Raw genomic sequence first — 10,990 nt, forward strand, 5'->3', positions numbered from 1 at the left:
CTTTAGCAACTCTTGTGGTAAGTGTGATGACAGTGGTTTGCACAGTACAGTGTTTCATGGAGGAGAATTCAAGCAGTGTTAGCTTAACATTTGGAAGTGTGGGTAAAGCAGAAAGAGGGACATTGTTACTATTTATGTGCATAGATTGTTCAAAGACATGAGATATTGATTTCAGATTTCTACTTTATTATTAATAAATATATATATTATATGGTAGGTGCATATAATGGTCTTAATGTTTAAAGTACTTTCACCATATATTTCAAGACACCTTGTATGTAGCAGAATCAGTCTATGGAGTTAGACAAACATATCTGAATAGTCTCACTAATACTAGTTATGCAACTCTGGGAACACACTTCTGTGTGCCTCTATTTCTCCTGTAAAATAGAGTCAAAATACATACTGTGTTAGTCCAGGTTCTCCAAGAAACAGTCAGCATAAGAAGATTTAGCATGCAAGGATTTTATTAGGGGAAAAGCTAATGAGAGGCAATGGAGAGCAAGCTGGAGAATGTTGGAAGAGCCGTCGGATCATGATACACTCTGACGTCAAGTGACGGAGAGAGAGAATGATGGCAGCATCCTAGATCACCATGCAGTTTACGAATGCTCAGGAAGGCCTTCAGAAAGTCCTCAAGTCAAAGCCTCCAGTCAGAGGAGTTTCTCTTCTTCCAGGAACAAGCCTGTTTTAGTACCCACGCAGTGCTAACCACTGGCTAGCAAGTGCGGCCTGGGAGAAAGAGGGGCAATGGTTGCAGAGCACAGTGGCTGAGGCCCTTTGGTTTACTCAATCATTCTCCTTCTCTACAAAGTGCACTCTCCTGGTCATCACATCAACCTTGCAGGTTTATTGTGAAATTAGAAATAATGTAGGTAAATTGCCTAAGAAGGTGTGCTTGACATATAACACATACTTAATAAAGAGTTGCTATTGTCATATCTCATTTTCGAACTTATTATCATAATAACTCTGTGATATTCATAAGATATGTATTCTTTCATTTTTGCAAAACTTCTTCCTATTAGATATTTGTATTAGTTTGCTAAGGCTGCCGTTACAAAGTACCACAGACTGGGGGGCTTAAACAACAGAAATTTGTTTCCTCACAGTTCTGGAGGCTGGAAGTCTAAGATCAAAGTGTCAGCAGAGTTGGTTTCTTCTGAGGCCCATTTCCTTGGTTTGTAGGTGGCCATCTTTTCCTTGTGTCTTCACATGGTCTTCCCTCTGTATGTATGTCTGTGTCCAAATTTCTTTCTTTTAAAGAAACCAGTTATATTGGAGCTGGGTCCACCCTAATAACCACATTTTAACTTATCTCTTTTAAGACCAAGTCTCCAAATATAGTCCCATATGAGGTACTGGGAGTTAGGACTTCAACATATGAATTTTGGCGGACACAATTCAGCCATAACAGTGTGGTTAGCCATACATTAAAGATAAGAAAACTGGGATTAGAGGTGTCAAATAAGATGCCCTGATTACACTTGTAATGAAAAGCAGAACTGGGATCTCTGTGATTCCAAGCAAAGTCCGTTCTCTTTCTATGAAAGTATGTTATGTACCTGACCCTTGTATGTACTGGGGTCTTTCAGGTAGAGGGTAAAAAGAGAAGATGACTCAGCCTACTGGATGTGGACCCGGTATCGACAAAGTAAGAGAAGCCCTTGAAGTAAGCTCCACACATCTTTGGACTAGAGGTTCACAGTCAAGGGTGATTTTGCCCCCTTGAGGGATATATAGCATCTTCTGGATACATTTTTGGTTGTCACAGCTGAGGGTGTGCTGCTGGCACCTCGTGGGTAGATGTCAGGAATGCTGCTAAATACCCTGCAGTGCACAGGAAAGCCTCCTACAACCATGAATGACCTGGCCCCAAACGTCAACAGCTGTGACGTTGAGAAGCCCTACATCAGAGTAAGGCAATTTGGTCATTAAATCAGGACTAAAGGGACGGGAAATTATATAGGCCTCTTTTGAAAAGGTAGGGTTCTGTCATGACCATTTCGGGGCGTGATGCATATTTCTTTCCCCAGACCAGCCTGGCTGGTATAGCCATGGTGGCAGCAGCGCAAAAATGGGACCTACATGCTTCAAACTTAATTCTGGTTTTATACAAATGTCCTGTGCCTCTCACACCTGATCCTTCTAGATAAAACGTTTGGGTGAGAGTAGGGAATGAACGGAAAAAGGGGCAACATTATAGTTACCACAAAGGGGCACTCAGGTATTGTGGAGGCGGAGGAAGAGCAACAACCCAGAACCCAGGGTTGCACAGGGGAGGAAGGGGCATTAAGGACCCATGTATTTCAGAGCTGCCTCTGGAGACTTCCTCCCCAAGGGAAACATTCTGGTGCAGCTCCCTCAAACTCTTGCAGGCGTCTTCAGTTTAACTGACTGATGGGTCTGCCAGCCCCAGCTAAGCAGCTCTGACCACCCTTCCCCTTAACCTTACTGATAGATCTATCAGGAGAAGCAGGGGATGATCACACACACCCCTCTGCATGTCATTTGACTCCTAATCTCAGTCATTCCATGGGGTGGACTAAGGTCATGCCACCATGCTGGTGGCATGGACAAACAAGAAAATTGGATTGACTGCACTTAGCAAACCCTCCAAAACAAGGACTAGGCTGTTTTTGTGACTGAACTGGGAACTTGAAGGCTGACCTGCTAGCATCCTCAAACTGTGTTCCCTGACTGGTGTTGGGACCACCTGACAGGCCTGCCAGTTGTAAAGATTTTCTTTCCATGGGCTCCATTTGTGGTCTTGCGATTGTACTTCCTGGGTGGGAGCCACGCGTTAACATGTCTCTCTCCTGAAAACACGAACTTGCACCTCCGGGTGGTAAGCTTCCAGCATCCTGGATCCTCCAACACCCCAAAGAGAAGGGCTTAACTCTGAGGCAACAACATCCATAACAGGGCCTTCAGCTTTGCCTGTTATATCAGGGGCTGTAGGGCAAGGACATTCGGGCTGTTATCTAGGGACACATTCTAGTTGACTACCTGCTTGCTGGGATGGAACAAGGGGAACAGGGCTCAGTGACTCTTGCCTCTTTTACAAATCTTCGATGCCTTCCCCATCTTCTCTCCTACTTTTCTAATTTCAATCCCATCCTTCACTCCTGACATCTCTCACTCTTTGGTTAACACCTCAGACACCACTCCACCCAACTGTCTTCATTGCTATGAAGGTTTATTTTTCTGTCTACTTTTATGCTCTTTATTTCAGTTGTTTCTCAGCAAGGCACGATACATATACATAGACTTGTCTGCCAACCAGAACTGAACTCATTAGCTTTTAATGTATCATGTTGCTATCAATTTGATCAAGAATATAGGATTATTGATTTATGAGCATAACTTGTGATATAAGGGCTTATACCTGGCTTTATCCTCCATCTTCTTGGAAATTATTATACTGCTCCTGATGATGATAATGAGTTTTGAAAATTATTTATTGAGTACTAAATATGTTCTGAGTAATTTATATAGTTTCTAATTTTTTTTTTTTTTTTTTTTGCGGTACATGGGCCTCTCACTGTTGTGGCCTCTCCCGTTGCGGAGCACAGGCTCCGGACACGCAGGCTCAGTGGCCATGGCTCACGGGCCCAGCCGCTCCACTGCATGTGGGATCTTCCCGGACCGGGGCATGAACCCGTGTCCCTTGCATTGGCAGGCGGACTCTCAACCACTGTGCCACCAGGGAAGCCCCTTTTTTTTTTTTTTTTTGCGGTATGTGGGCCTCTCACTGTTGTGGCCTCTCCCGTTGCAAAGCACAGGCTCCGGACGCGCAGGCTCAGCAGCCATGGCTCACGGGCCCAGCCGCTCCGCAGCATGTGGGATATTCCCGGACCGGGGCACGAACCCGTGTCCCCTGCATCGGCAGGCGGACTCTCAACCACTGCGCCACCAGGGAAGCCTAGTTTCTAATTTTTTAAGACAAGATGCAGAGATTGTGGCTAAGGAGAAAATAAGTAAATTGCCTAAGGTCATGGAACTGGTAAGCATTGGAGCCTGCATTGTCATCAAGGGCTGTCTCAATATGAAGCTTTTGCTTTATTTGTTATATCACCCTCCCTTTGTTGGTGTGTTTAGAAAGTCACTAAGCCATAAAGGTGACTGGAAGTCACGTGTTTAAAGCAGAAACCTTGACAAATCCAGGGCACCTCTTCAAAAATGCTCACCTGAATTTTGTTGTAAGAACAAGGCCATTCTAAACTGTTTCTTCTTTTCATAAATAATCCACTTAAGGGGACTTTTAAAATTACTTCTTAACAACTTAAAGATGAAAGTAAACATTTTTGACATGTATCTTCTCACACACACTTTCTACAAAGACTGAACATTTTGGTCAATTTTTCACTCAGTGTGCAGACAGTAAGGATTGCTCATCTGTGTTTTGTTGCCCTCTTAAATGTTCCCTTAATAGTAGGTTATGCCATCTGATGGGCAACCTGCCTTTGCACCATTTTGCTTGTCGTGTTGTTTCCCTAACGTTAGGTTGCTGAGACTAGAAAAGGGCTCACGGAGGTTACACAGCTCAGCTCAAGAGAATGCCTGTCCTTTTTTCTTTTGTTTTGTTTTTCTTTTCTTTTTTCCTTGTTTTTATTTTTACCTTTTATTAACTTCCCATTACAGCTATGCCCTCCCTCGTCTTTCCTTACACACTCACTGGGGACAATACAACAAGAAATGCAAATATTCATTTTTTTTCTCCTAGTGTCCATTTTTTATGGCTGATTAAAACTAGCTGAAGAGAAGAGAATAAGCAGAGAGAGCACCAAAGAATTGTTTTTCTCTGTCTGGTTGTAAATATCTGTTCTGCTAAGGAACTGGAGCTACTACCACCAAAACAAAGAGTTAAGTATATTTTTTCAGATAAAACTCTGTGTATACATGTAAATGTGTGTACTATAGATAACATTCCCCTGTCACGTCCTCAGTAATGTCTGATTATATCTCCTGAGGTCATGTCCACACTTTAGCAGACTTTATATTTGATGATGAAATGATTATTTGTTGTTTTAGGAATACACTCTTTTTGTAGCTCTAACACAACAATCTCTCAGTTTTGCATAAGATGTGTCTCCTATGGCATAATAGTACATTTTAGATGGTCTCTTTTATTTTTGGAATTACAGGGTCACTTTTTAATTCCTGAATTGTATAGCTCAGCATAAATATCAGCAAATGGTACAAAACAAGTGGTATTTTTAATACAAGAGAAATATCTGTCTTCTGGAAAACTATACTTCATATCTACACAGACAGTCCATCTTGTTCAAACCATGGTCATAACTAAAATTAACTCTAAAATCTTCAAGTAGGAGAAACTGCTTTAATTTAAGCAATTCCAGGAAAAATGGACCCAGTTAACTTCCTCCTCTAAAAATAAAACCACTTAATTCTTTGTTACAACTTATTATTAGAAATTCACTTGCATTCACTCTTTAATAAAGCACCTTTCATATTACTCCTGTTTGTTTATAGAAAAAAACTTCATGTACTGTGTGTGTACTTTGACACTTAAGTAACTTTTTCTTAAAAAACTGTCCAAAATGGTTTCTACATATCAAGTGCCACTTCATTCAGCACTATTTTTTGTAAATTGTTAGTCTCTGTAAATTACACTTTAAAAGTTACCCACTGCTCTGAAGACAGACACAACTTTATTAATGAATCAGGAAATGACTTCCAAGTATCTTTCACAATTTAGGCAGTTGAAAGTATTCTTTTCTACCCACTCCCAAGATCTTAGAGAACACTATTTTAGAATACTACTGGACCGATTCTTCACATCTCATCTAAACAAACAAAAAATTATGCTAAGAACAGCACATTTTGAATCCAGCTTCCTTTTTTGTTCATGAAAATACATAACAAAAGTTACTTCCCTCTAATATTACTCATAAGGGTGAATTTTTGTCAAATCTTCACAGAAATGTGAATAGCTTAACTTTATTTTTTATTACAGTTGACTTTGCTTTCCACATAAACATGAATGTAAATTTTTATTTCAAAGAAGGCAACTGAAAGAAGAAAACCATAGCCAGAACCACTGGGCAAATAATGTTATACTGTTAACAGTTGTTTCTAATATATAACCCTGAAACAGAACTACATTAATATTACATTATCAACCTGTTTTCTCCCCTCAAACAAAACTTTTTTTCTTGCTAAGAAGTTATCGCTCAGGTTCTGGTTAGCTTTTTTCTTTTCTTTTTTTTAATTCTAGGAAGTTTGGTTTTTACAGAAATAAATTCTCCTAGATGATAACACTGAGCATCTTTGCTACTTATTGAAAAAGTGACCCTGTAATTCCAAAAATAAAAGAGACCATTTAAAATGTACTATTATGCCATAGGAGACACATCTTATGTAAAACTGAGAGATTGTTGTGTTAGAGCTACAAAAAGAGTGTATTCCTAAAACAACAAATAATCATTTCATCATTCAATAAGTTCACATGAGAAAGATTTGGATTCAGATGTTTCAGTTAATGTTACAGAATTTTATTAATGCTTTGATGCGTACAGAATTTTAGTAATGTAGAGTTTAGTAATGTTGAGGGTTTTCCCTTAAGACTTTATGAGGTTGATGTAGTTTTTTCCTGGGGGGCGGGGTTTTACCTCTTTTATCTTCTTCGTTGTCATCTGAATAATCCTCTAAGTCCACCATGCTGCTATCGTTTGGGTTACCTGCTAAACTAGCATCACTAGCAGAATGGAATGAAGTAAATTCGAAGCCACCCAAAGATGTTTTGGGGGGAAGATCTACCTTGTCTTCATTTTCTTTTGCTTTTTTAGTCTCCACAAATTTATCATAATGATCTTGAAAATCACTTTCTGATGATGGCATACCTGCTTTTCCTTCCTCTAAATTTTCTTTAAAACTCATTTCTTCCTTCTCGTTCAAGACACTGACGCCTCTGTGAAATACCTTACTATACGGTACAGGATACAACATCTTCCACAGTTCATTCTGCTTCTTTTTCTCTTGTTCATATTTAGTCTTCAATCCTTTGAATGTCTGAACATATTCAATTGACTCAAGTGTTTCATAAAACTCTTCAACTATATGTGAAACAAGAGACTTGATATTTTCCTCTTTTATGTATTCAAACAGCTCAATAATAGCTGAATTCAACATATTGTTCCGAGTTCCATTAGCCAGAAGGGCATTTACAACTGGCTTAAAAAGTTTTCCCTCGATGATGTAAAAATTATAAAGTTCATCTTTAAGGCCAATCATCCTTCTCATAAAGCGAACAGCACACAAGACCAGGAAAGTGTGCTTTGAATTCATCAAGATCAAGACTCTTCTTAGCAAGTCTTTTCTCAAAATATAGGTTTTTATGTAATATGTGTGATGTTGCACACAAAATGTGAGCAGCTCTAAAATTAAGGCAAGCAGCTGTGCTGTTTGGTAATTATTGAGGCAATTTTTGTTGTTTTTGTCAGATCCAACTATATTATCCTCTTCACATATATCTTCTGAAGTAGCTGACAAAAGTGGTGCTATGACATTATGTATACAATGTCTATAGAAGAAATTTAGAAATTCATTTATTTTAAATTTTCTATGCTTTGCCAGCACGTTGCCTGGATCAAGTAGAGCACAAAGAAGTTCCGTTAAATGAGCAGCACCTCCTAGCTCAGGGTCAGTATCACAGATCATTTGTTCAATTATTAAATTAATGAAAAGTTTGCCATCTTCACTTTGATGGGCTTCTTCCATCATAAATCTTTGGACCATGGATGAAGTATACTTCACTAGATCAGCAAGTATATCAGTAGCAACTGACCTTATTTGCAAATCATCCATGCCCATTACAATTTTAAGAGCAGGAAGAATTCCCAATTCTGTCAGTACTGTGACTAGTTCACACTTTCTTTCAGGACGTAATAGCTGAGAAAATTCACAGAATTCCTTTAAAAAAAATACCAGGTCACGCCGTTTATCATCATCTGTGGTCTTATCCCTTATCTGTGCAAAAACTTCAGCCAAATACTCGTATTTTTCCAGAAACATGTGGACTAGGTCAAGTTTGTTAAAAACAATAAAACATGCAAGCCTAGAAAGAACATTGTCTTGAAACTTGGATGCTGTCGGCAAAAGGATGTCGTGAATGTACTGTACCCTGTATATCTGATGTACTTTTTGTCGAAGTTCACAGTCCGTTATTGGTATAACTTCCCTGAACTTTGCAATTTGGGTTAAGAATTCCCTATGCCTTTTTGGCTGAGCCAAAGCAGGGTCATATTCAAGGCATCCCACCACATCCATGATACACTCATCAGAAAACAGGATCTCAAACAAAGATGTCTTGTTGAGGAATAAGATTCCTTTAATAATTTCATGCAAAAGGTATAAGCCTTCGGTATCCTCTAGGTTCTCAAAAATGTGGAACAACTGCAGTAGTGTTTTAATATAGTCCTTCTTTTCGAAGACCACAGCCAGCCTTTCTTTAACCATAGGTGAGGTGAGACCCAAGGTAACTAAGTTAGCAACCTGTACAAGTTTACTGAGTTCACAGTTTGACGGGTCGAGCAGTTCACCGGTTTTTGGCAAGTCATCACACTCTTTGTCTTCTGATTCATCCACGATGTCATGTATCGCTTCGACACATGGGACTTTACCTTGAACCTGGCAAATGGCTTTCCAGACCTCATGACAACTTGCCGTGTCCTGGAAATGTATCCTTATACCATGGTTCCCAGCCTCAAACCAAGTAATTAACGTTTCTTCTTTCTGATAGTGCATGTCTGGATTTATCTTTGACTCCAAGATCAGTGAGCCGTCGGACTCGGATCTAACTTGCAGAAACACGGCCTGGGCCCCCTCCACATAAGTGAGTGAGGTGTGCCCTGTGCCCAGAATGACCCATTGTTGGTCATCAATCCAGGTATATAATTTTACATAGCACTGGTTGTCCACCGTGGCGACCTCGGGTCTCATCACTCCAGCCCTGGTCTCGGCGCGGGTCCCCGCTTCTGCCATGCCCCGACTCAACGACGGCTGGCTCTGTGGTGGCAGCACAGCAGTTGAGGTGGCTAGTGGGGAAAATAGTAATAGAACATGGTGGATAAATAGTGGCCACAGGGACCCCGGCAGCTCCTCAGCTCCTCCTGTTTCCCCAGAGTCCCACTACTCACTCACATCCCTGGAGCCCCTCCTTCCGTGTTGCGATTGAAGCAGTGAGTCACTGCGCCTGCTCGCGGTTGTCTAGGAAAGCCTCTATTATGTCAAGATTCTTATGATTCCCCCAGGATTCTACCCAAAAGGAACATTCTACACTCAAGGCGAGATGCCACCAAGCCTACCAATCAATGGAGGCTTAGGAATGCGAGCAAAGGGCACTGCTCTTTCCATAAAAGGTTTTGTCCCCGAGAAACATTTTCACTCATCAAGTGTGTGGGGATGGAGACTTAGGACCCTAGACAAAAGAAAGCTTAATCACTTATGTCCTGAGCAAGTTAACACCAAACACCGTGTGTCAAAGAAAAACACTTCCCCCCACAAGCCCGGCTCCCCCCAATTCTGCCCCTCTCCCCAAAGAAGCAGGAACAAGTGTACTGTAGACCATTACCAATGATTAGAGATCTGTAGGTAGGCCTTCTCTAAAAGGCTTAGCCAATGTCGGTATCACTAACTTACCCATCCTTGGGAGAGGATATTGTTCTAAGAGGGAGTTGGCAACTCCTTTACTCTGTTCAGCTCAGGCTAAAGCTCTATCTTTCAGCACAACAGGGAAAACATTTCCTCAAATTTTCCCAATTCTATAACCACACTCCTTATTGCTAGGGAAGGAGTGGGCCAGAGGGCAACTCAGTTGAAATTAGCCAAAAGTGAGTACTGAACACCACAGATCAATTGTTTTATTTCTTTTCTTAATAATTATGGTAGTAATAGCAACCACAATAACTAAGGAATGATAACTTGACTGCTTATTATTATAAAGAAAGGTAATAATATCATTGACCAAATATAATAATTTAGCGCTTATGTTCAAGACACTGTGACAAGAACTTTTATATATTTTCTTACTTAATTTTAATAATAACCTAGTGAAATAGGAGTACTAAGTGTCCTTCAGAAAACAAACTTAGAGAAGTTAAATAAATTGCCAAAGATCATATGGCTAATAATTTGAGGAACTCTGAACACATGTCTTTCTGATTACAAAATTGGTTTTCTCAATTCAATCTCATTGAAGTATGCTATCCCCTGCTTTTCTTGGCCTTCATTACACTTTATTTTACATTCCTTCCATCTGTATAATTTGTAATCAACATAAAATTATCAAGAGAAGATGAAAGTCACGCACTTCCTCCTTTAGATCCACATCTGTGTATAGCCAGTGGAAAAATAGAAGCTTGTATATGGCAATTCTGTTAAATATAATTTTAATAGTAACCAAGTTGATTTTTGATGTAGCAGCAACTTCTGCAGTTTTCTTAAAAAACAATTTTTTTTTCCAAAACATTAACCCTGTTATTGCAAAGGAGAAACTGAGAATTGGGCCGCATCAAGCACATTTGGACTTGAAGAGTCCTATTTGTAACAATCACTTCATTTTACATAGCATTGGAGGTGTGTGACCATTCTCAAGTAGAGCACAGAAAAACTGTTCTGCACACCTCTCTTGCAATGTAGCCTCCAGGAGGTTACTGTACAAGAATATTCCCTGGGACAGTACAGTCAGGGCTCTTTGGGAATTGAATGCAAATGACAATCATTTCATGAGAAAATTTAAATCAGTGCCAGGATACTGCTGGTTTAGAAACATTTACAAATTATAAATAATACTTAAACATAAGAACTCATAAATGACTAATACAAAATTTGGCATGTGTGCTAGTTAAAAGCTCCCGTCTTATTTCAATAAAAGAGAATATGCAAATATATAATAACAATAATGACATGCATGCTAATGGTCCAATTTTTTTCTCTGCTGTGGTTATATTAAAGTTTCTGCTAGAAT

At 39.8% G+C, this 10,990-nt stretch overlaps 1 protein-coding gene across 1 annotated transcript; it reads right to left on the bottom strand.

The window, feature by feature from the left end:
- Positions 1 to 1,694: 1,694 nt before the first annotated feature.
- On the bottom strand, positions 1,695 to 9,006 carry LOC309796142 (serine/threonine-protein phosphatase 4 regulatory subunit 3B-like; the record flags this gene model as incomplete). Its single annotated transcript, XM_082609196.1, has 3 exons — positions 1,695 to 1,907; positions 2,834 to 2,955; positions 6,636 to 9,006. The coding sequence occupies 3 exons, from the start codon at positions 9,004 to 9,006 to the stop codon at positions 1,695 to 1,697; spliced, it is 2,706 nt and encodes a 901-aa protein (XP_082465322.1).
- Positions 9,007 to 10,990: the final 1,984 nt, after the last annotated feature.

The sequence above is a fragment of the Mesoplodon mirus genome (assembly GCF_964341445.2).
Source record: "Mesoplodon mirus genome assembly, chromosome: X".
In the NCBI taxonomy this organism is placed as follows: domain Eukaryota; kingdom Metazoa; phylum Chordata; class Mammalia; order Artiodactyla; family Ziphiidae; genus Mesoplodon; species Mesoplodon mirus.